Source organism: Jaculus jaculus, chromosome 7, assembly GCF_020740685.1.
Source record: "Jaculus jaculus isolate mJacJac1 chromosome 7, mJacJac1.mat.Y.cur, whole genome shotgun sequence".
NCBI lineage: Eukaryota > Metazoa > Chordata > Mammalia > Rodentia > Dipodidae > Jaculus > Jaculus jaculus.
The window spans coordinates 397416-423151 of record NC_059108.1 but is presented as its reverse complement, the minus strand read 5'-3'; the positions used below and the strand labels follow the sequence as shown (position 1 = coordinate 423151).

Below are 25736 nucleotides of genomic sequence, written 5' to 3'. Positions count from 1 at the left end.
AGACTACATAGTGAATTACAGGTTAGCCTGGGCTAGAGTGAGACCCTACCTCGAAAAACAAAACAAAACAATAAAAGGTGGGATCCTCCTGACGCACGCCCCGCCGCAGGCATGGGGCTTTTTCGAGAAGCGGCGTCGCCGGGCGCTCTGGAGCAGCGAGAGGCGGGCGTGGAAGAGCTGAGCGCCGGCCAGGAGGCTGGAGGAGTTACGGTGGCGCCCCGGGGTCCGGCACGGCCTCCACGCCCTGACGCCCCCCACCTCCTGCAAGCCCGGGAGCTGAAGAGCTGGCCGGCCAGCAGCAAGCACTGCGCGACCGGATCGTGAGTACGAGAGGGCCAGGCGGTGCAGCGCAAGCCAGGAGGAAGTGCCCGCCTTCTGCGTGAGCCCCGGTGGCCTTGGGAGGCGGAAGTGGGCGGGTTTAGAATAGAATATTGAAGAACCAGAAAAGTGGCCCAGTCTGTGAGGCGAGCCAGAGGTTCCCAAGTGAGACGGGGCGGGACTAGAATTCTAGATGAAAGACTGCCAACGATGGAATTGGACCAGCCACGTAGTTCAGATTTGGCCTTGGATGGGTGGGGCTTATTCTGGAGGCGGAGCCACAGTTCTACGTGGGCTGGGCTAAGCGGGGTAGCTGTCTCCATTGTACCTCCGTGAATCCCTTTTCTTATTTTTAGGGTTTCTTTGCTCGGAGCTCCACAACTCTAGCTGGATCCCAGTCCTATTGGGGAAGAGAAAAAGGAGAGAGCTGGCATGGTCTATGAACTGGTGCTTACACTCCAACTCTGGGGCTCCCTATACCCATTCATGGGACCAGGGCCAGCCAGCTACTTGGAGAGTTTCACACTAAGGTAGAGAGACACCCCACCTTGTTTCAATAGAGGATCTTGACTTCAAACGCGACTATAGCAAGAATGCCTAACCACAAGGATAGCTTGAGAGCTTTCCCGGGACCTGGTTCCACAGAGCTGAGGGAAATTGAAATCCGTAGAGAGTGTCCATCCTGTTTGTGCCTCAGTTGGCCTTTGACTTCTGTCATCAGATCTTGGATGTGGTGCCTTCTCTGCCTGCAGATTCCATGAAACCCCTCCTTAGCTTCCTCCTGGATGCAGCACGATGGGTAAGAGTGTGTACTGCTATGAGCAGAGTCTTCACTCCGAGACTCTATTCCTGGTTGAATTCCAAGGGTGATACTGCCATGACCTAATTATCTCCACCTAGGGTCTACCTCTTAGAGGTTTTACCACTTTTTATTTTTTGCTTCTGTATGTATGCATGTATGTATGTACATGAGTGTGTGTGAGTGTGGTGTGCATGCATGTGGAGGTCAGAGGTCAATGTCAGGTGTCTTCCTCAATCATTTTATTTTGAGACAGGGTCTCTCATTTAACCAGGAGCATCTCCCAAACCTCATTTTTTCCATATATATATGTACACACACACACACACACACACACATATATACACACACATATATATATTGTATTTATTTATTTGTGAGGGAGAGAGAAGCTGGACATGGTGGCACACACCTTTAATCCCAGCACTTGGGAGGTATAGGTAGGAGGATTGCCGTAAATTTGAGGCCACCCAGAGCCTACATAGTGAATTCCAGGTCAGCCTGAGCTAGAGTGAGACCTTACCTTGGAAAAACCAAAATGAATAAATAAAAATAAAGAGAGAATGGGCATATCAGGGCCTCTAGCCACTGTAAATGAACTCCAGACACATTTGCCACCTTGTGCATCTGGCTTTACATGGGTACTGAGGAATTGAACTTGTGTCCCAAATTTGGCTTTGTAGTCAAGTGTCTTAACTGCTAGGGTAACTCTCCAGCCCCCCCTTTTTTTTCTTTTTTGTTTTTTCGAGGTAGGGTCTCATTCTAGCCCAAGCTCACCTGGAAATCACTATGTAGTCCCCGGGGGGCCTTGAAGTCATGGCGAACCTTTTATCTCTGTTTCCCAAATTCTGGGATTAAAGACATACACTACCACACCTGGCTCAATTTTTTTTTCTTCTATGAGATAGGGTCTTGCTCTAGCCCAGGCTGACCTGAAATTCACTATGTAGTCTCACGGTGGCCTCAAACTTACTGCGATCCTCCTATCTCTGCCTCCCAAGTGCACCACCACACCCGGCTGATTTTTTTTTTTTTTTTGAGACAGGGTCTCATGTAGCCCAGGCTGGCTTCAAACTTGCTATGTAGAGAAGGATGATCTTATACTTCTGATCTTCCTGCCTCTACCTCCTGAGTGCTGAAATTATAAACTTGTGTCACCATACCAGGTTTAAGAATCAAACCCAGTGCATGCTAGGCAAATACTCTACTAACTGAGGCACATCTCCAGCCCTCTGTCACTTCTAGTGTGTGTAGTAGTAGTGGTAATGGTAGTAGTGTGGTATATGTATGGGCCCCATGTACATATATGTAGAGGCCAGATGAAAATGTCATGTATACTATATAACTCATCCATGTTTCCTTGAGACAGAATCTCTTAATATGACCAATGAGGTCCAGCAATTCTCTAGTCTCTGCTCCCCACAGGGCTGGAGTTACAGGCATGTATGGTCACTAACTAATAACTGGGGAATTAAACTCAGGGCAAATCAGGTCTTCTTTTTTTTTTTTTTTTTTTTGGTTTTTCGAGGTAGGGTCTCACTCTAGCCCAGGCTGACCTGGAATTCACTATGGAGTCTCAGGGTGGCCTTGTACTCACAGCGATCATCCTACCTCTGCCTCCCGAGTGCTGGGATTAAAGGCATGCGCCACCACACCCAGCTTAAATCAGGTCTTCTTAAGCCCTCATGCATGCATAGCAAGCACTCTTACTTGAGTCATCTCCTGGCTCGCTACTACTTTTTTTTTTTGAGGTAGGACCTTGCTCTAGCCCAGGTTATCCTGGAATTCACTATGTAGTCTCAGGCTGGCCTTGAACTCACAGAGATCCTCTTATCTCAGCCTCCTGAGTGCTGGGATTAAAGGTGTGTACCACCAGGCCTGGCATACTACCACTTCTTAACAGCATTATGTTAGGAAACAAAGGTATATGTACCTTTGTGGTACAGACCACATCTAAAGCATGGAGAGGCTCTGAGTGGAGACTACATGCTTCCGAGATAACGGATCTCACATCAGGTGGCTCTATAAGCACCTTGGGCATATTTCATCATGTGTCTCTCCCCACTGCAGGCCCAGGGAGAAGCCATGAAGGCAGTGCTGTTCCCAGTTCAAGAGGTTCTGACCCCAGAATCAGATGTCTCCATTGCACGTGTGCTGGCTGTCCGAGCTGACCTTTCTTATCTGTTGTGCTATCAATAAGGTGGGCATACCTGGGGCAGACAGAGACCCTGGCATCTTTGGCTTTCAAATTGGACTTTCACCCTTTGCTGTGGTCCATGATTATTCTGTCCTTCCCAGATTTCTGCTCCAGTGTTCTTCCTGGTTCCTGACTCTAGACTTACCACCCTAATCTAGCCATTTCATATATAGCTAGAAGGGACTTTTATGTATTATAGGTGTTTTTTTTTTTTTTCTGGGTGTGGGAGGGGTGGTCTTTTCAAGGTAGGGTTTCCTTCTAGCCCAAACTAACCTGGAACTCATTCTGTGGTCCTATGCTGGCCTCAAAGTCACAGTGATCCTCTTCTGTATGTCTCCTGGGTGCTGGGCTTAAAAGCACATGCCACCACACTGAGCTGGTTTGTTTTTGAGATACCCTGGCTGGCTTTGCAGCTAAGGCTGGCCTTGAAATTATTATTATTTTTTTGGGGGGGGGCGTATCAATATTTATTGAAATACTGAAAAAAATTCCATTTTATTGAGGAAATTCCTGGCAAGAACTGACACAACAATGTGTATTTCACTGATACTGTAAGAAAACATCAACAAGTAACCAACTTCACACTCTAAACATTGCATGGATTCAAGTCCAAGGCAGCTGCAGAATATCTGTAATATAAATGTCCAGACATTACAGATTGTCTGTTTACAAACATAGACCAACTATAATAAACCAAGGTAAGCCAGTAACCTTTCTATTCAAGTCTGCTGTTGTTAATAAACCCCGTAATTGATAAGGCAGTTGGCTAAGTAAATGTCTGGTTTCAAACTGGTTAATGAGTAACATCAGAAAATGTCACTGGCCACCCTTGGATGAGCCACAGATGCTGTCTATGGCGTATGCTTCAGATTCTGCCCTTGGTGTCCAGCAGCATGGATGTGACTTTGTGTTGCCTGTCATTCTAACCATTTTCAGGGTAAAATCTACTAGGTTAACAACATATCAGTATTTGACATTTTTTTTAGGTTTAATATTCAGTGGGGAGTACTATATAGCTAAAATAAGAAACCGTGGATATTTGGCAATGTTAAAGACTCTCCAGATAAAATAAACTTCTTGTCTCAGAAAAGCCTCCATCCATGTTGACAAACAGGACAGAGCTTTCATTAACCACAGACAACACCATTCCTCTCCATATGTCTTTAACCAACGTGGTTTTTAACTGGGGGAAGCAATGATGCCATCATTCTTTTTAATGCTTTGGATCTGAGCTCTGATTAGTGATTTTTTCCCCCCACTGTCCTTTGTGCCATGAAGATAACACAGATGATCAAGACTGAGCGTGTGTCAGCACAGCTAATGTGTATTCTTCATGTCAACAAACATTGGAGGTGATTAATAAAAGTAATAGAATAATCTTCTTTGTACACACTGAAGTCATAACTAATATCTTTGGTATACAACTTACAATGTTTTAAAGGAAAACCAGGTAAGACTCCATCTTGTTAAATTTACTTAAAAACAGAAAAGGCTACAAGTCACATAATTTACAATGGATATTAAATAAACTACAGAAGAATCATGGAGATTTATAGACATTTAATCAAGTGAATGATTTTAATTCATTAAGACCCTTCTATACCCACTATTATTATTATTATTCTCCTTCTTCCTCTTCTTCTTCCTGTTGGCTTTTGTTTTTCAAGGTAGAGTTTAGCTCTAGCCCAAGGTGACCTGGAATCCACTATGTAGTCTCAGGGTAGCCTTGGACTCACAGTGATCCTCCTACCTCTGCCTCCCAAGTGCTAGGATTAAAGATGTGTGCCACCATGTCTGGCTAAATTCTGATCCTCTGGTGTCCATCTTCAAAGTGCTGGGATGATAGGTGTGCTCCACCAGGCCTGGATATTTTTTCCTTCTGAAACATTTAGTCTAATCCATTCTCAGGTGCTTATAGGAGCTGTCCCAGATCATGGGGGCCGACCAAATGAGCTAGAGGCTCCAGTGCCCACCTGGCAGAGCCAAAGAGAAGGTGGAAGAGTGGGGAAGGCTCTGGAGCCAGAAGAAGAAGGAAAAGAAGAAGTGAAGGGGTCTGAGGAGGTTGGGAGAGGGACTTCTGTGAGATGCGATGCCTCCAGCCGCTGCAAATGAATTCTAGACGCATGCGCCCCCTTGTGCATCCAGCTAACGTGGGTCCTGGGGAATCGGGCCTTGAACCGGGGTCCTTAGGCTTCACAGGCAAGTGCTTAACCGCTAAGCCATCTCTCCAGCCCAGAATCATGTTTTTTGAGAAATAAATTTAATTTTTAAAAAATCTGTGTGTGTTTATGTGTATATTCATATGAGCTTGGGCATGCAAAAGGCACAGCACATGTAGAGGTTAGAGGACAACTTTGGGTTTCAGTCCTCCCATCCCACCTTATTTAAAGCAGGGTCTCTTGCTTGCTGCTATGCTTGCCAGGCTAGCTAGCTCATGAGCTTCTGTCTCAGTCCCCTGTCTTGCTGTAGGAACACTGAGATTACAGATCCTCAGGCTTCCACGTCTGGCTTTACATAGATTCTGATTATTCAAACTCCTCAGGTCTTCATACTTGTGTGGTAAGTGCTTTATTCACTGAGCCATCTCCTTGGCAACAAATTTAATTTTTTTAATATTTATATTTATTTTTATTTATTCATTTGAGAGTGACAGACAGAAAGAAAGCGGCAGATAGAGAGAGAGAGAGAGAAGGAATGGGCGCGCGAGGGCCTCCAGCCACTGTAAATGAAGTCCAGATGCGCGCATCCCCTTGTGCATCTGGCTAACATGGGTCCTGGGGAATCAAGCCTCAAACCAGGGTCGTTAGGCTTCACAGGCAAGTGCCCAACTGCTAAGCCATCTCTGCAGCCCGACCAAATTTAATTTTTGACAGTTACAGGACCTGTCTTTGTGGGGACAAGGTCAAGGGAGTGTGGGTTTGTGGAGAGGTAGGGTTATCTGTCCTTTAGGTCTGGACAGGCCCTTTGTTCTTTGGCAACATGCCTTTCCCTTCCTATGGGTGTGGGGAAAACCCATCGAGGCCTGGGACAAAAACTTGTCTAGGGTTCACCTGGTGCCACCCCTGTGCTAGGCAATGGGGCCACAGCAGTAGGAAATGACACAGATAAAATATCCCTGCTCTCAAGGAGGTGTTTCTAGAGAGGATAGGTGGACATTTAACAAAATAAATAGGTGAAAGATATAGCTAGCTAGAGGACCAAAGTACTATGGAGATAAACAAAGCAGGAAGGCAGCATCAGAAAGGGTGACATTAGCTGGGCATGGTGGCACTCAGGAGGCAGAAGTAGGAGAATTGCCGTGAGTTCAAGGCCACCCTGAGATTACATAGTGAATCTTGGTCAGCCTGGACTAAAAAAAAAAAAAAAAAAAAGTGAAATCAGGGATGCCTCACCAAGGGTATGTCATTTGAGCAAAGTTTCAAGATCCATATGGGCCTCTGGGAAAGAAATAGTATTTATTTCAGACAGGAAATAGTGAAAGCTCTGAGGTAAGAGTATTTGAAGCTTATTCTAGGAATATGAAGGCTAAAGTAGCTGGAGCAGGATGAGTGAGGGGGTAAGGAGGTGAGAAGCAGGAAGTGAAGTCAGAGAGGTGATGGGGGCAGATTGTATGGGGCTTTGTGGACCACAGTGAAGTAGGGTTGGAGTCTTGCCTCCCTCACCAATCTCTTCAGTCTTATCTATGAAGTGGGGGCTGGGAAATTGGTGAAATAATTTCTGAGTCCAAGTGTACCCAATACAGAGATGCAGATGCTGAGTGAAGACAAGGGATTGACAGCCAGTGCAATGCAAAGTAAAAAAAGAGTCTCTGGGTACGAGATGATCGATGCTTCATCAAAGTCAGTGTGGTGGGGAGGAGGTTTGGGGGCTCTGAGGAAGGGGAGTGAGAGAGAAGACCAAAATGCTAGGTATCTAGCTTGGAGGATGATGTAGATGATGGAACTGGCACTGAGAAGGGGACCTGGAAGGAAGAAGACAGTGTCATTTGTCTAGGGAACAGTTCCCTGTCAGGAGCAGTGTCTCACCCAGACTGGCTGAGTAAATAAGTCAATGTCCCCCATAGGGATTTATGTTATTATTATATTTTTGTTTTGTTTTGTTTTTGTTTGGAGATAGGGTTTCACTGTAGCCCAGGCTGACCTGGACTTCACTATGTAGTCTCAGGGTGACCTTGAATTCATGGTACTCCTCCTACCTCTGCCTCCTTAGTGCTGGGATTAAAGGCGTGTACCACCATACCCAACTTTTTTTTTTTTTTTAATCACATTTTGAATGTTTCTGCCTTTGGGAAGCAGAAATTATTCTACTAATTTTCATTGTAACTCCTGACATATTTGGCCTTATTCTTGCTGGCCTACTTTTAAAAAAGTGTTACTCAGGGTCTCCTGTAGCATAGCCTAGCCTAGAACTCACTACGTATGCTAGTCTCTTATTTTTGGCTATCCTGCTTCAGCTTCCTGAGTTCTGGGATTACAGGAGTGAACCACCAAGATGGCTTTTTCTCCTCCCTTTCTAAATCATTTTTCTGTGCTAATAAATACCCACCTTTTCTCCTAAGTATATTAAAACTTCCAATTCTCTTTAACATTAAAAATTAGAGTTAGAGGCTAGACAGATGGCTTAGTGGTTAAAGCACTTGCCTGCAAAGCCAATGGATCCAGGTTTGATCCCCCAGAACCCATGTAAGCCAGATGCACAAGGTTGTGCATGTGTCTGGAGTTGGTTTGCAGCAGCTAGAGACCTGGCATGCCCATTATCTTTCTCTCTCTTTATCTACCTCTTTCTCTTACTCTCTCTCTCAAATGAATTAAATTAAAATTAAAAATTTTTTTTAAATTATAGTCAGGCTAGGCATGGTGGTGCATGCCTTTAATCCCAGCACTTGGGAGGCAGAGGTAGGAGGATCACTGTGAGTTTGAGGCCACCCTGAGACTACATAGTGAATTCCAGGTTAGCCTGGCCTACAGTGAAATCCTACTTGAAAACAAACAAACAAACAAAATTATAGTCAGGCTGGAGAGATGACTCAGTGGTTAAGACACTTGCCTGAAAAGCCAAAGGACCTAGATTTGATTCTCCAGGACCCATATAAGCCAGATGCACAAGGTAGCATATGTGTCTGAAGTTTGTTTGCAGTGGCAGAAGGTCCTGATGTGCCCAATCTCTCTCTCTCAGATAAATAAATACATAAATGAAAGTAAAACTCTTTTTTGCAGGGTGTGGTAGCAAATGTCTTTTTTTTTTTTTGGTTTGTCGAGGTAGGGTCTCACTCTGGTACAGGCTGACCTGGAATTAACTATGTAGTCTCAGGGTGGCCTCGAACTCTCGGCGATCCTCCTACCTTTGCCCCCAAGTGCTAAGATTAAAGAGACATTTGCGAGCCGGGCGTGGTAGTGCACGCCTTTAATCCCAGCACTTGGGAGGCAGAGGTAGGAGGATCGCCGAGAGTTCGAGGCCACCCTGAGAATACAGTGAATTCCAGGTCAACCTGAGCTAGAGTGATACCCTAACTCGAAAAAAAATTTTTTTAATTAAAAATTAGAGTTACTGGTGATGTTCACCTTTAATCTCAGCACTTGGGAGGCCAAGATTGGAAAATCACTGTGAATTTGAGCAGCCTGAGACTACAGAGTGAGTTCCAGGTCAGCCTGGGCTGGAGTGAGACCCTACCTCCAAAACAACAACAAAATCACAGTCAATGGGACATGGAGGCTGTAATCTCACCATTCAGGAGGCTAAGATTGGAGGACTGTGAGTTCAAAAGGCCAGCCTGGAGGGGACTGGAGAAATAGCTCAGCGGTTAAGGTACTTTTCAGCAAAGCCTCATGATCTGGGTTTGAGTCCCTAGCATCCACATAAAGTCAGATGCAGAGTGACGCACGTGTATAAAGTTAGTTACAGCAGCTAGAGGCCCTAATGCACCCATTCTCTGTCTCTCTTCTCTTAGTCTCTCTCTGCTTGCAAATAAAATAAAATATAATATTTGGGGGGTGGGAAAGCCAGCCAAGAACTGGGTGTGGTGGTACATGCCTTTAACCCAAGCACTTGGGAGGCAGAGGTAGGAGGATCACCTTGAGTTCAAGGCCAGCCTGTGACTACATAATGAATTTCAGGTCAGCCTGGGCTAAAGTAAGACTATACCTCAAAAAAATCAAACAAACAAAAAGGCTTGGGTTACATAGTAAGACAATGTCTCAAAAAAAAAAAAAAGGTGGGGCTGGAGAGATGGCTTAGTGGTTAAGTGCTTGCCTGTGAAGCCTAAGGACCCAGGTTCGAGGCTCGATTCCCCAGGACCCACATTAGCCAGATGCACAAGGGGGCGCACATGTCTGGAGTTCGTTTGTAGTGGCTAGAGGTCCTGGAGTGCCCATTCTCTCCCTCTCTCTCTCTGCCTCTTTCTCTGTCTGTAGCTCTCAAATAAATAAATAAAAATAAAAATAATAGTTAATGTTTAGACTCTTCCCACCCAGGTGACGTTAGGCTTTTTGCATGGTTTTACTTTTCTATGTTTTCCAGATTTATCTAGTTTCTCCAAATGGCTTGTCTCTCCAGTATCCAGTTCAGGGTTCTTCCTTACCATCTCTGGCTTCCAGGAAGTGTGTGCATACTCAGTCTGAGTCCAAGCATGGCAAAGGTGACACCCAGTCTCAGGGTCCATAGGTAGTATATAGGAGAGATTGTCTTCAGAGCCTGTTTGTGAGGTGATGGAAGGGAAGATATATGGCAATGTCAGGAAGGGCTTCATGACCTTAGAGGTGAACCCGTCCACCAAGCCCTCTTTCAAGGACTGCTATGCTCCAGGTCTTACCATAGCTGGCAGAGGGAAGTGGTGAGGGTGGTGGTACGGAAGCTCCTGGAGGGCCTATGTCTCCTTTAGCCCCTGGCTTCTTCTTACATTCTACCCTCACTTGGTCCCTGCAGTGTCTGTGACAACACAGTCCACAGTCTGGGGGAAGGAGCCATTAATGGCTTCATTCTTCCATCCTGCAGGTTCCAGAATCCCTCCCACTCCAGGTACCCCACTTACCCTGACAACGGTAGCCTTGCTTAGTGACACCCCAGAGCTGAGGAAAGAGCAGAATTGTTTATCACAGCCTGGCCTCCAACTTGCTATGTAGACCAAACTGATTTTGAACTCCTGATCCTTCTGCCTCCATCTTCCAAGTGATGTGATTAAAGGCATGCACCCACAAGCCCAATTTATGCAATTCTGAGGACTGAACCCAGGGCTTCATACTTGTTAGATAAACACTGTACCTGCTGAGCTACATCCCCAGCCAAGAATTACATAAACTTCAGTTAACAAACAAACAAAAGAAGTATATTCTATGGGCGGTGACTTTTCTTTTAATTGATTTTTCAAGGTAGGGTCTTGCGCTAGACCAGGCTGACCTGGAATTCACTATGTAGTTGCAGGGTGGTCTCAAACTCACAGTGATCCTCCTACCTCTGCCTCCTGAGTGCTGGGCTTAAAGGCATATGCCACCGCATCAAGCTTTCTTCCTTTTTTCTTTTAAGGTTTTTTATTTATTTTATTTTATTTTTTAATTTTTATTTATGTATTTATTTGAGAGCGACAGACACAGAGAGAAAGACAGATAGAGGGAGAGAGAGAATGAGCGCTCCAGGGCTTCCAGCCTCTGCAAACGAACTCCAGACGCATGCGCCCCCTTGTGCATCTGGCTAACGTGGGACCTGGGGAGCCGAGCCTCAAACCGGGGTCCTTAGGCTTCACAGGCAAGCGCTTAACCGCTAAGCCATCTCTCCAGCCCTTTTTTGTTTGTTTTTTCGAGGCAGGGTCTCACTCTAGCTCAGGCTGACCTGGAATTCACTACGTAGTCTCAGGGTGGCCTCTAACTCTCAGTGATCCTCCTACCTATGCCTCCTGAGTCTGGGATTAAAGGCGTGCACCACCACACCTGGCTATGTTTTTCCTTTTAGAGACAAAGGTTTACCATACAGCTCAGTTGGGCCTGGAACTCTGTAAGTAGCTGAGAATGACCTTGAGATGCCCAAACCTGACAGAGTGATCCTGGGTTGGATTGTGGAACAGCTAGTGATGGAGGAACTGTGGCCTGGTAGAGGAGCGTCAGAAGGGAAGACAGCAGAGAGACAAGCTCATGGGGCTGGATCCATTGAAGCTTTTTATTTTTATGTACATATGTATGTATGTACATATGTATATATGTATGTAGTGTATGTTCATATGTGTGTAGATGCATGTGTATGTGCAGATGTACGTTCACTTGTTTGTATGTACATATGGAGGCTAGAGTCAGTGTCTGGTGTCTTTTCTTTCTTCTTTTTTCCCTTCCTTCTTTCCTTCCTTCCTTTCTTCTTTATCTTTCTTTCTTTTTTGAGATAGGGTCTTGCTCTAGCCCAGACTGACCTGGCTGGCACTCACTCTGTCATCCCAAGCTGGCCTTGAACTCACAGCAATCCTTTTACTTCTGCTTTCTGAGTGTGAGATTAAAGGTGTGCACCACCACACCTGGCCTGGTGTCCTTTTCAATTGCTCTTCCACCTTATTATTTATTTATTTATTTGGTTTTTTGAGGTAGGGTCTCACTCTAGTCCAGGCTGACCCAGAATTCATTATGTAGTCTCAGGGTGGCCTCAAACTCATGGTGATCCTCCTACGTCTGCCTCCTGAGTGCTGGGATTAAAGGCGTGCACCACCATGCCCGGTGTCACCTTATTTTTTGAGACAGGGTCTTTCACTGAACTTGGGACTAACCAATTCAGTTAGACTAGCCATCGTACATGCTCTGTCTTTCCCTTTCCCATTCCAGGATTACAGGTACATGTTACTATATCTGGCTTTTACATAGCTGGAGATCTGAACTCAGGTCTTCATGCTTGCATGGCAAGCACTTTACCCACTGAGCTACCTCCTACCTCCACTTCCCAAGATGGCCTAGGCTACCATGGACAGCTGGAGCGTTATTCTATTTGGATACCATCTACCCCAGTTTGCAGACTATCCAGGGTTTTAGATAGTATATACATCTTTGCAATTGTCCAGGGTGAAGATTTCCCGGCACCATCTAGAATTGATTACGAGGAACATAGGAATGTTCAGTGTTCAGTGCTTATATGAACTGTGAGAAATATTTGGGACTGGTATTTTTCCAGAAGTGAGGGATTTTCTGGCTGAGAGTGCTGCTTTCCCTCCAGGGCAGGCCTGGCTCCCTGAGCCAGGTTCTAAGAAACTGAGACACTCCAGAGAAAATTTGCCCAAGGGTGCTAACAGAGCTGAGTACTTACAAAGCCACTGCAGTTGTCACAGAAGGTGGGCTTGCGGAAGGTGACCTCATGGAAGGTATGTAGGAAAGCCAGGCCCAGCTTGGAGCAGATGGCACTGGCCCGGAGCAGGTACTCGGTTAGTTCCTCTCTGCTGAAGGTGCGGCCCCTTGGGGGCAGAGGCCATATCAGCATGATGGTGTCCTTCTTCCTCCTTCTTCCCCCAGCATGCCCCACATCCTTATAGTCAGGGGATCAGAAAACAGGCCTCTTACCCCTGATGGCAAGGTGGATGAAGCCCATGGCAGGCAAAGGGAAAGTTGCCTGAGAGTCGCTCAAAGTCTTCCTGAGAGATGGTGCCAGTGCCTTCTGGGTCATAGTTCTTGAACACAGACTTTGGAGAAGTATGGGAGAGTACAGTGAGGCCAAGATGTCTGGATCCAGCCTCATGGACTTGTTTTCCCTCCCTCTTCCCTCCTGGGACTTTGTCATCAAGCCACAGTCCCTTCTCACCACCACAAGCTGTTCTACATGTCGACGCAGGGTCACCCTGTCTGGCTTGGGTGTCACACCAGAGGCCCACTCCATCACCAGAGATGCTTTGTAGGGGGAAGGTGGCTGGAGGGTGACAGATGGGCAACGGTTAGAGCATAGATTTGAGCAGGGGTACAGGTCAGTGTTCAAGGGTCAGGACTCACCAGACTCTTGGGACAACGCGGCTCCCGGGCATAAGAAAGCTCATAGATCTCATCCTCAGTGTAGAAGAGATCCAGGGACAGCTGGAGAATGGTCAGGACATCAAAATACCTCCTTGTCATTGCTCGAACCCTACTTCTCATCCTCTTCCTATGCTCCTCTTCTCCAGAGACCCTCAGACCAAATCTGCATCACCTGTTATCTTTACACTGACCCCTCCCTAATCCAGAAGTGCTTTATTCCCACTGAGGCCTTATGTGTGTGTGGGCAGGGGGTTCTGTTCTTGTGTGACTGCATGTGTGTGTGGGGGGGGTCTGCAGTGCACATGTTCGCATATGCATAAAAAGCCCAGAGGTCATTTGGATGTCTTTCTCAGTTGTCCACATTACTATTATTATTTTATTTATTTGTTTATTTATTTTTGAGAAAGAATCTCTCACTGAACCTGAGACTCACTGATTCAGCTAGACTAGCTGGCTAGCTAGCTTGCATGTCCTGGGGATCCTGTTGTCTCCATCTTTCCAGTGTTGGGATTATAGGCACATGCTATCACATTTGGCCTGAGGATCTGAACCCAGGTCTTCACTTTACTCACTGAGCAATCTCTCCAGCCACAATCTTTTTTTTTGTTTTTCTTCAAGGTAGGGTCTTGCTCTAGCCCATGCTGACCAGGAATTCACTATGTAGTTCCAGGCTGGCTTCAAACTCATAGTGACCCTCCTCCTACCTCAGCCTCCAGAGTACTGGGATTAAAGGCATGTGCCACCATGCCTAGCCCCATTCTTTTTCTTTTCTTTTTTTGATATTGTCTTACCATGTAGCCCAGGCTAGCCTAGAACTCAATCCTCTTCCCTCATTCTACTGAGTGATGGGATTAGAGGCCTGTGCCATCATACCTGGCTAAAATTCTTAATCATTTGGAACATGAACCTCACACTTTCATTTTATTTTGTAATGGACCCTGCTAATTACACATGGTTTTATCAACTTTTCAGTCTTGTAGTACACAGCTCTCAGTCTCTTCCTGCCTCCACTTTCCCAACCCACAAAATGAACATAAAAAAGGTTATCCATCAGGTAGGATTGCACAGTTAAAGTGATCTGGGGACTTTTTTGCATAATGCATATGGTCTAACACTATCTGAGCATTATGGTCATGCCTGTAATCCCAGCACTTGGGAGGTCAAGACAACAAGATTGCCAAAAGTTCAATACCAACACCTGGTTTACAAAGTAAGTACCAGTCCAGCAAGGGCTTTATAGGGAGACCCTGTCTCAAACAAAAACAAACCAACCTTAGCCGGTGTGGTGGTGCATGGCTTAAATCCGGGTACTTGGGAGGGAGAGGTAAGAGGATTGCCATGAGTTCAAGGCCACCCTGAGACTATATGGTGAATTCAGGTTAGCCTAGTCTATAGTGAGTTCCTACTCTGAAAAACAAAAACAAAACAAAAAAAAAGTGCTGGCATTAAAAGGTTTGCCACCGACTTCTGGTTAAGATGGCAGTGTAGGAACCATGCCAAAGCAGCTGAGGGGAAGAAAAGCCAAAAAAAAACAAAAACAAAAATCCAGCAAAATACATACTTTTACTAAAAAGTGAAGTGTATAAGAAATTAAAACAGCAACAGAGAAGTAGGAGAGATCCAGAGCATACAGAGCCCACATAGGCAGGCAGAAGTGGCTCCAGCAGTGGTGGTACCAGGTCTGCAGGGCCACAGCTGCCAGTCTCAGCTTGAGCTGCATGAAAAGCCAGGTGAGGTGATTTTCCACTCACAGCAGAGCTCTTCACAAACTCAAGAAAGGTAAAGGGACAACCGCAGTGAACAACGGAGCAGTAGAGCACAAGGTAGAGGATCATGTGGACCAGTGAGAGAACTAGAGCCACCACCGACAACCACCCCTCCCCCACCACCAGTGCAAGTGCCAGCGAGCAGCAGAGACCAGTGGAAGGGAGATCACAGCAGCCAGTACTGGAGAACAGAGCAGTGATCCAGCGACCCAGCCAGCCTACTTGAACCCACATTGCACCAAAGAGGTTCCCAAGCAGGAGTGCAGCATAATTGAGACCAAAATCATCCCCCAAATAACTGGAATTACACCAGGTCAGTACCTGCCTAAAAAACCTGGTATATAGGCCTGAACCAGAAGTGCTAATTGTACTTTCCATATCAGGATAAATTATATGTTAAATCTGATGGATAGTCAGATTTGCCATTCTTAAATAAGCTATATTTTGCGCTTTTTATTTGTTGCTCCTTGATTTATAGTGGCTTTGTTTTCTCTTCTGTTATACATTAGGGAAGGGTCTCACTTGGTCACAAGCTGACTTGGAATCCTCAACAGACCAGAAATCTTAACCTCCTTGTTGTCAGGATTAAGGGTGTTGGTGGGGCACCACACACCCTAAGGGACAGACAGAGGATCTGGTTGTCATAATACCTACTCTTGCATAAATACTCTGCTGTTTTTCATTGAAAGTGTACACTGTTTAGTTAAATTTTAGAATCTGCCTGTATTTTGTTCCACTCAGCCTACTTGAATACTCTCAGAGCAGGCAAATCTAAGACCTAGGGTCACTTTTGTAGATACTCTGAGAGTCTTGAGAGCCACACCTAGCACCTTAAGCTCCTACCCTGAAGATATATAGCATCAGATTGATTGATACATCTAATAATACTATAACTAACTAGAAAATCCAAACATTAAATTAATCCAAGATACAAAAATATATACATGATAACATAAGAAACACCAAAAATCAAGACAATATAAATCCACCAAAAAGTATTAACGCATCAGAAATGACTCCCAGTGAGAACGAGTTAGAGGAAATGCCTGAGAAAGATTTCAAAAGAATGATTATAAATATGTTCAAAGAAGTCAAAAAAGAAATCAAGGGAATCAAAGAAGACACAGGACACCAATTTAATGAAATAAAGAGGTCAATACAAGACATAAATAAGAAAATAGAAATAATAAAGAAAAACCAGTCAGAATTACTAGCAATGAAGAACACAGTTAATGAAATAAAAAACTCTATAGAAAATCTCACCAGTAGAATGGGTGAAGGAGAAGACAGAATATCTAAAGTAGAAGACCAGATCTAATACAGTCCAACAAAGAGAAAGACAAACTAATAGAAAAGTATGAGTGGGAATTTCAAGATATTTGGGACACTATGAAAAGATCAAACATAAGAATTCAGGGCATAGTAGGAGAAGAATTTCACTCCAAAGGCATAGTAGGCGTCTTCAACAAAATCATAGAAGAAAATTTCCCCCAAATTTGGAAAGAGGTGCCAATGCAGATACAGGAATTCTTTAGAACACCAACCAGACAAAACCTGGAAAAAACCTCTCCTTGCCATATTATAATCAAACTATCAAACACACAAACCAAAGAAAAAAATATTGAAAGCAGTTAGAGAGAAAAATCAAGTTACCTACAAAGGCAAGCCCATCAGGATCACAGCAGATTACTCAACAAACTTTAAAAGCCAGAAGGAAAGGCCGGGCGTGGTGGCGCACACCTTTAATCCCAGCACTTGGGAGGCAGAGGTAGGAGGATCACCGTGAGTTCAAGGCCACCCTGAGACTACATAGTGAATTCCAGGTCAGCCTGGGCTAGAGTGAGACCCTACCTTGAAAAACCAAAAAAAAAAAAAAAAAAACAAAAAAAAAACCCCAAAACAAACAAACAAACAAACAAAAAAAGCCAGAAGGGCGTGGAGTGAGGTATTGCAAGTTTTGAAAGATAATAAAACTGTCAACCAATGTTACTTTATCCTGCAAAGCTATCCATTCAAATAGATGGAGAAATAAGGACATTCCACAATAAAAGCAGGCTAAAGGAGTATTTGAAGACAAAACCAGCTCTACAGAAAATACTTGAAAGAATCCTCCATGCTGAAGAGAAAGAAAAGCACACATATAAGGAACCTGGAAAAAACAAACCCTATTCAAATACTAGTTAACACAAGAGAGCAAAGGTAAAACCAGAAGAACTACAAAAAAATTGCAAAAAACAAATGCACACCTTTCAATAATATCTCTTAATATCAACAGCCTCAATGCCCCAACCAAAAGACACAGGTTTGCAGACTGGGTTAAAAAGCAGGATCCTTCAATTTGTTGCCTGCAAGAAACCCACCTTTCTACAAAGGATGGACACTATTTTAGGATAAAAGATTGGAAAATGGTGTTTCAAGCAAATGGGCCTAGAAAACAAGCAGGGGTTGCTATCCTAATATGTGGCAAGGTAGACTTCAGTCCAACATTAGTTAAGAAAGATAAGGAAGGTCACTTTATATTGATTAAAGGCACTCTCCAACAAGAGGACATTACAATCCTAAACATATAAGCACCTAACATGGGGGCTCCCAAATTCATCAAACGCTATTAGAACTAAGGTCACAGATAACACCAAACACAGTGGTAGTGGGGGACTTCAACACCCCACTCTCATCAATTGGCAGGTCATCCCCAGGAAAAAATAAAGAGAGAGGCATCTGGATTAACTGAGGTCATAGAACAAATGAACCTAACAGATATATACAGAACATTTCATCCAAATCCTGCAGAATATACATTTTTTTCAGCAGCACACAGAACATTATCTAAAATAGACCATATATTAGGCACAAAGCACATCTTAATAAATACAGGAAAATTGAAATAATTCCTTGTATTCTATCTGACCACAATGGAATCAACCTACAAATCAATAGCAAGAAAAGCTATAGAGCATACAAAAAATCATGGAACTTAAACAATACACTACTAAATGATGAATGGGTCAATGAAGAAATCAAGAAGGAAATAAAAAAATTCATAGAGTCAAATGATAATGAGAATACAACATACCAACATCTCTGGGACACAATGAAGGCAGTCCTAAGAGGTAAAATTATAGCTTTAAGTGTCTATATTAAGAAATTAGAAAGGTTGCAAGTAAACAATCTAATGCTTCACCTTAAAACCTTGGAAAAAAAAGAACAAGGCAAACCAAAAATCAGTAGACAGGAAGAAATAATAAAAATTAGGGCAGAAGTGAATGAAATAGAAACCAAAAAAAAAAAAAAAATCCAAAAAATCAATGAAACAAAGAGTTGGTTCTTTGAAAGGATAAGCAAGATTGATCAACCCTTAGCAAATCTGACCAAAAGAAAGAGAGAAGAGACACAAATTAATAAAATCAGAGATGAACAAGGCAACATCACAACAGATACCAGAGAAATTCAAAAAAATCATAGGGACATACTATAAAAACATATACTCCACTAAGTATGAAAATCTGAAAGAAATGGATGAATTCCTTGATTTACATGACCTACTTAAATTAAATCAAGATGATATTAATCACTTAAACAGACCTGTAACAAGTATGGACATCCAAGCAGTTATCAAAAATCTCCCAACTAAAAAAAGTCCAGGCCCACATGGATTCACTGCTGAATTTTACCAGACCTTCAGGGAAGAACTAACACCATTGCTTCTTAAGCTTTTCCATAAAATAGAAAAAGAAGGAATCCTACCAAACACCTTCTATGAAGCCAGCATCACCCTGATACCAAAATCAGGCAAAGATAGAACAAAAAAAGAAAATTACAGACCAATCTCCCTCATGAACATAGATGCAAAAATTCTCAACAAAATATTGGGAAATAGAACACAAGAATATATCAGAAAGAGCATTCACCCTGACCAAGCAGGCTTTATCCCAGAGATGCAGGGATGGTTCAACATACGCAAATCGATAAATGTGATACATTATATAAATGGACTGAAAGACAAAAATCACATGATCATCTCATTAGATGCAGAAAAAGCATTTGACAAAATCCAACATCCCTTCATGATAAAAGTCCTACAAAGACTGGGAATAGAAGGAACATATCTCAATATAATAAAGGCTATTTACAACAAGCCTACAGCCAACATATTACTAAATGGGGAAAAATTGGAAGCTTTTCCACTAAAATCAGGAGCAAGACAAGGGTGTCCACTGTCCCCACTTTTATTTAATATAGTACTAGAAGTCTTAGCCATAGCAACAAGGCAAGAGTCACACATAAAAGGGATACAAATTGGAAAGGAAGAGATCAAGTTATCATTATCTGCAGATGACGTGATTCTATACATAAAGGACCCTAAAGACTCTACCAGCAAACTGATAGAGCTGATAAATACCTACAGCCATGTAGCAGGATACAGAAATCAGTATCCTTCCTATATACTAACAACAAACACACAGAGATGAAATCAGAGAATCACTTCCATTCACAATTGCATCAAAGAATGTAAAGTACCTTGGAGTACACCTAACCAAGGAAGTAAAGGATCTCTACAATGAAAACTTTAAAATGCTCAAGCGACCGTTCAAACTCCCGCCGGGCGAGGACTGACGTCCCCCCTCTTACCACGCTGGTGCTGAAGGCCCAGCCAGCTTGGTCCGCGAAGGGCGCGTGGGGTTGTGTTTTTGGGCCGCCAAGCCGTGTCAGCCCTCCAGGGGCAGGGGGCCCCTGCGTCCGCCAGGGGCCCATTTCGAACCGGAGTGAAAGCCTCATGGAGCCAGAGGAGACGGCGGGGAGGCAGCCCAAGAAGGGCAAGAAGAGGAGGCGGGCAGGGGCAGCAGAGCCCTGACATCCTCTGGTGGTCTCAAGGACGGCCAGTCCCGAGCCAAGAAAGCATGCTTATCTGCCATTTTATATGGTGAAAATTGTGAAGTAACTTACAATCAGCTGTGTGAATTGCTCAAGTATTCAGTTCTGGGTAAATCCCATGTTCCTAAACCCAGCTGTTGCCAGCTTTTACACCAAAACCACTTGAACAAGGTGGTGGTTTTTATCCTGAAGGGAATGAGTCAGCTTCTCTTCTACAGGTTCTATTTGGCGTTTGGATTTCTCCGAAAGACATTCAAACATAAATTTCACTTGCCTCCTCCATCATTGAATTTTCTATCAGACATCATTGGGATGCAAGATAAAAAAGCAGCTGGAGATTGGCCCATGGCTACTCAAGGAACATTACTTCCTGCCAGTTCAAAAGTCAGTAGTAACCTACAGAATAACCCTATTATTCAGAAATATGGTTGTAAGAAAGTGGGCTTGACCAGATGCCTTCTGACAAAGGAGGAGATGAAAATATTTCACTTTCCATTACAAGGTTCTCCTAACTGTGAAAACTTTATACTTACTAAGTGTAATGGTTCTGTAACAGATTGTAGTCCCCTCTTTGGACTTGACTGTGAAATGTGCCTCACATCCAAAGGGAGAGAACTAACATGTATTTCACTGGTTGCTGAAGGAGGGTATTGTGTTATGGATGAACTGGTTAAACCCGATTACAAGATTCTGGACTACCTCACCAGTTTTTCAGGAATCACAAAGAAAATTCTCCACCCAGTGACGACCAAACTCAAAGATGTGCAGGCACACTTAAAAGAACTGCTTCCTCCTGATGCTGTGCTAGTGGGCCACTCCCTAGTTGTGGATCTCAGAGCACTGAAAATGATACACCCATATGTTATTGATACCTCAGTGCTTTAAGTTGGAAAGCAAGGCAGAAGATTTAAGCTAAAATTCTTAGCCAAAGTTATTTTGGGGAAGGATATACAGTGCCCAAATATGCTTGGTCATGATGCCATAGAAGATGCTAGAACAACCCTTGAACTGCCTCAGTATTTTCTTAAGTATGGACCAAAGAAGGTTGCAAAGCTTGCTGGGTGTGGTGGCGCATGCCTTCGGGAGGCAGAGGTAGGAGGATTGCCTTGAGTTCTAGGCCACCCTGAGACTCCATAGTGAATTCCAGCTCAGCCTGGGCTAGAGTGAGACCCCCACCTCGAAAAATAAAAAAAAATAAAAAAATTAAAAAAAAAGAAGGTTGTAAAGCTCAATCTGGAGGCAGTAGCTTGTCTCCAAGAAGTGAAAGCAGCCCAACAGCCAAGAAATCTCGAATATCTAAAATAATACTGAGCAACAAAAATATGGCTGGTTGTATCATCATACCTGATTTTAACCTATACTACAGAGCCACAGTAACAAAAACAGCATGGTACTGGCACAAAAGCAGACATGTAGATCAATGGAACATAATAGAGTTCCCAGATGTAAGTCCAGGTAGCTATAGCCGCCTGATATTCGATAAAAATGCCAAATACTCATTGGAGAAAAGACATCCTCTTCAGTAAATGGTGCTGGGAAAACTGGATATGTATCTGTAGAAGAATGAAAATAGATTCTTCTCTCTCTCCATGCACAAGAATTAAGTCCAAATGGATTAAAGACCTTAACATCAGAGCTGAAACTCTGAAACTGCTAGAGAAAAAAGTAGAGGAAACCCTTCAACATATTGGTCTTGGCAAAGACTTTCTGAATATAACCCTAATTGCTCAGGTAATAAAACCACAGATTAACTGCTGGGACCTCATCAAATTTCAAAGATTTTGTACAGCAAAGGACACTGTGAATAAAGCAAACAGACAACTGACAGAATGGAAAAAGTCTTTGCCAGGTATACATCTGATAGAGGATTAATATCTAGGATATACAAAGAATTAAAAAATTAAATAATAAGCAATCAAACAAGCCAATTAAAAAATTGGCTTAGCTGCCAGGCGTGGTGGCGCATGCCTTTAATCCCAGCACTCGGGAGGTAGAGGTAGGATGATTGCCATGAGTTCGAGGCCACCCTGAGACCACATAGTGAATTCCAGGTCAGCCTGAGCTAGAGAGAAACCCTACCTCGAAAAACCAAAAAAAAAAAAAAAAAAAAAAAAAGGTTAAGGAACTAGAGAGTTCTCAAAAGAAGAAATACAGATGGCATATATGCATGTAAAAAAAATGTTCTATATCCCTAGTCATCAGGGAAATGCAGGTTAAAACTATCTTGAGATTCCATCTTACTCCTGTCAGATTGGCTACCATCATGAAAGCAAATGACCATAAATACTGTTGAGGATGTGGAAAAAGAGGAACCCTTCTACACTGTTGGTGGGAATGCAATCTGGTTCAGCCATTGTGGAAATCATGCGGAGGTTCTAAAGACAGCTAAAAATAGATCTACCATATGACCCAGCTATAGCACTCCTAGGCATATATCCTAAGGACTCATCTCATTACCTTAGAAATACTTGCTCAACCATGTTTATTGCCACTCAATTCACAATAGCTGGGAAATGGAACCAGCCTAGATGTCTCTCAACTGATGAGTGGATAATGAAGATATGGCACGTTTATACAATGAAGTTCTATTCAGTGGTAAGGCAAAATGAAGTTATGAAATTTGTAGGAAAATGGATGGATTGGAAAGGATTATACTAAGTGAGGTAACCCAGGCCCAGAAAGCCAAGTGTCAAATGTTCTCTCATATGTGGATCCTAGATAACAGATGACTGGGCTTCCATGTGAGAAGGAAGAAAACTCAGTAGCAAAGTCCAGTAAACTAGAAAAGAAATATAAAGAGCAGAGAAAGGAAGGGAGGGGGTACTTAATAGGATGATATTGTGTGTGTGTGTGTGTGTGTGTGTGTGTGTGTGTGTGTGTGTATGATATAGAAGGATAGATTAATGGGGATGAAAAGGCCCAAAGTGAGGTCAGGGGAAGAGATTGAGTAAAGGAAAGGTGGAGGGAGGGCTAATCAAAATCTAAGAAGATATAAATAAATCATATGGAATCCTAGTTTTTTGGACAATGGAATACTCAGAAGCCATAGATTGTTGCTAGAAAAATGTCAGTGCCAGGGATGGGATACCTTCCAGTGAGTTGTTGGCCAGGGAGGTCCCTGATGTCCCCAAAACATTATAGGCCATTGCCAAGGCCCTTGGTTTCCCACCAGGAATAGATGGTAAGACCCTATTGTTGAAGATTACACATACTTGGGCTGCAAGGCCACTGCCAAATCCTGCTGGAACTGAGCTGGTAACCTCCTCCATGTAGACCAGCTGACATAAGCTGGAAGAAGCCATTCTTCATGCAGTTCAATGGGAGAAAGAGAAATCACCAGTGAAGATACTCAACAGTGGACACTGCAAGCCTTATATTTGGCCAGCCAGGTGCTATAGTGGCATGTCTGTCATGGTGGAAACCAACTGCCCTCTAATTGGACTGGAGGCCCGCTCCATGGGAGGGAATACATCCCTGATACTGAAAACTTAAAACAGGGGTAGTCATGAGCCCTAGGGGTGTAACATCTGCTGCTGGCTGGCTAAATGTATATAGTATGCTTATCAAACTGCCCAGTAAGCACTTCTATTAATGTTCATACCCTTATATTAATGCTATTCTCACTTTTGGTAGAGAATCTTCTCTTTTCAGATGGCAGTGACCTTGGGATGACTCAGAAGGCATCATGGTGCTGGGAAGAAGTGACAGGAGTGCTCAGGACTGTAATATCTCTATCACACCTTCCAAGGCTCAAGGTCTAATGCGGAAGATGTGGCGGAAAGAATGCAAGAGCTAAAGGAAGCGTAGGACTCCTTACAATGTGCTCCCCCCAGACATAGAATGGCCTGGATATCCATGACCTCACAGTGCCTGACACTACCTACACAAGAGCATCATACGAGGAGGAATAGATCATGACATCAAAATAAAAGAGAGACCGATTGAGATGGTGAGAGGATATGTTGGAGAATGGAGTTTCAAAGGGGAAAGTGGCGGGGGTGGGGTGGGGAGGAGGGTATTACCATGGGATTTTTTTATAATCATGGAAGTTGTTAATAAAAATTTGAAAAAAGCCGGGCGTGGTGGTGCACACCTTTAATCCCAGCGCTCAGGAGGCAGAGGTAGGAGGGTTGCTGTGAGTTCAAGGCCATCCTGAGACAACAGAGTGAATTCCAGGTCAGCATGGACTAGTGTGAGACGCTACCTCGAAAAACAAAACAAAACAAAACAAAACAAAAAAATTGAAAAAAAATCCAAAAAGAATAAATAAGTAAAAATTAAAGTTAAAAAAAGGTTTGCCACCACCATGCCCATGATTAATAACAATTATTAGCTTTTTTTTTTTTTTTTTTGAGGTAGTGTTATGAGCATGTAAGGACCAGCATATGGTCCAGGGACAGTTTAGATAAATAAGTTTGTTTTTCTTTGTGTGTGAGAGTAAAATTGCAAAGTCAACCTTTGTAAGCAAAAATCTAAGAAAAAAACTGAGTACAATGACATAGTAAGAGATTACCAGAAGGTGTGTGCAACCCTAGATAAGTAGTGGAAAATACAAAAAACCCAGCTGCTTAGCAGCCGTTGTCCCAGTCCTCCCGACACTATGACTGACTGAACGGCTGCTCAGCGGTCCGGACTGAGACCTCCGCGAGACGCATCACTGATCTGAATTCATCTGCCCGACATGCTGTCCGAACGACCGAGACGACTGAGACTCGCCTTGAAAACTGCGAACCGAGAGAAAGTCGGAGCACGGACCCGCGTCGCCAGGTTGTGACGTCAGAAATCTCACAGACCGAGTCTCGCGTTGAGCCCAAGTCTCACGATATCAGGTTGTATACATTTTAGACTCACTAGAAATATTGTGTTAGTAGTGATGAATATAATTTGGATATATATTATATTAGCTATAATATTAGTTGTGATAGTTTGGACTTGCTTGTGTGTGACTTTCATCCCAGTAAACTCCTTTGCGAGTACACCAGCGTCTGAGTATTATTGACCTTCATGGGCGGAATCCTCTCAACCAATCACCTTTGAGAGTGCTCGTGACAGGTAGAGTCTTGCTCTAGCCCAGGCTGATCTAGAGTTCACTATGTAATCTCAGTCTGGCCTCGAAGTCACAGTGATTCTCCTACCTCTGCTTCCCAAGTGCTGGATTAAAAGTGTGCACAACCACACCTGGCTATTATTATCTTTTGACTACATTCCAGATATGGAAAACCTTGAAAGTTTGCAGTATTGAAATGAAAAGCTCCGGACCTTACTTTAGGAGTATAAAAGCCCAGAGAATCCAGAGGTCAAGAACACTGGATACTTCAGTCAAGGGGAAACAGGTTCACTATGTTCCAGATTCTTTTCTGTTTGTTTATTTTATTTGAAAGAGGGTCTTGTCTATATTCTAGTTTGTTGGGCCCTGAAAGGCCCAGGCATGAGGCCTAGTGGAACTTCCTGAGCCTAGCTAAAGTTTGGTGACCTGTCTCTGGCCAGCTATGACTCAGCAGGATGCCTAAGGGCTTCTGGCCTGCTACTTCCTCATGGTAATTGTAATTACCATTTCAATAGTTAAAGTTTACTATTGGCCCTTACCTCTTCTCCCACCCTAAAATCCCTGCCTTCGTCCCCAACATGATATAAGCAACTGCTCAGAGTAATAAAGCGAGTTGTTCCTGCATTGCAAAGACTCCAGACTCAGTGTGGTTTTTCTCCGGTGGCCAGGAGAGGTTTCTGAGTCGTCCGACGCTCATCATCCCCTCAACCCTTAGGGAGGAACCAGCAGGCCTGGTCCTTCCCTTGGCACTACCTGTGCGGGAAGGAGCCCCGCA

At 43.7% G+C, this 25736-nt stretch overlaps 2 protein-coding genes and 1 long non-coding RNA gene across 9 annotated transcripts in view; 2 read left to right on the top strand and 1 right to left on the bottom strand.

Moving 5' to 3' along the window:
• The first annotated feature begins 680 nt into the window (after positions 1-680).
• On the top strand, positions 681-5514 carry LOC123462179. Its single transcript, XR_006638144.1, has 3 exons — positions 681-1117; positions 3188-3317; positions 5223-5514. It is a non-coding gene; the product is annotated as an uncharacterized LOC123462179 (long non-coding RNA).
• Positions 5515-6701: 1187 nt separating this feature from the next.
• Rasgrp4 (RAS guanyl releasing protein 4) overlaps positions 6702-25736 on the bottom strand; it is a 32854-nt gene continuing 13819 nt past the window's right edge. For all 7 annotated transcript variants that reach the window (XM_004659892.2, XM_004659890.2, XM_004659893.2 and 4 more), the window contains 8 exons: positions 13256-13336; positions 13071-13175; positions 12833-12951; positions 12582-12726; positions 10342-10378; positions 10123-10260; positions 9892-10004; positions 6702-7275 (listed from right to left, as the gene is read on the bottom strand). In XM_004659892.2, the coding sequence (XP_004659949.1) occupies positions 7219-7275; positions 9892-10004; positions 10123-10260; positions 10342-10378; positions 12582-12726; positions 12833-12951; positions 13071-13175; positions 13256-13336 (795 nt within the window). In that variant the 3' untranslated portion in view covers positions 6702-7218. The remainder of the gene's footprint in view (positions 7276-9891; positions 10005-10122; positions 10261-10341; positions 10379-12581; positions 12727-12832; positions 12952-13070; positions 13176-13255; positions 13337-25736) is intronic.
• LOC105944098 (RNA exonuclease 5-like) lies at positions 19601-20963 on the top strand. Its single transcript, XM_045153930.1, has 2 exons — positions 19601-19873; positions 19915-20963. The coding sequence occupies exons 1-2, from the start codon at positions 19601-19603 to the stop codon at positions 20797-20799; spliced, it is 1158 nt and encodes a 385-aa protein (XP_045009865.1). The 3' UTR covers positions 20800-20963.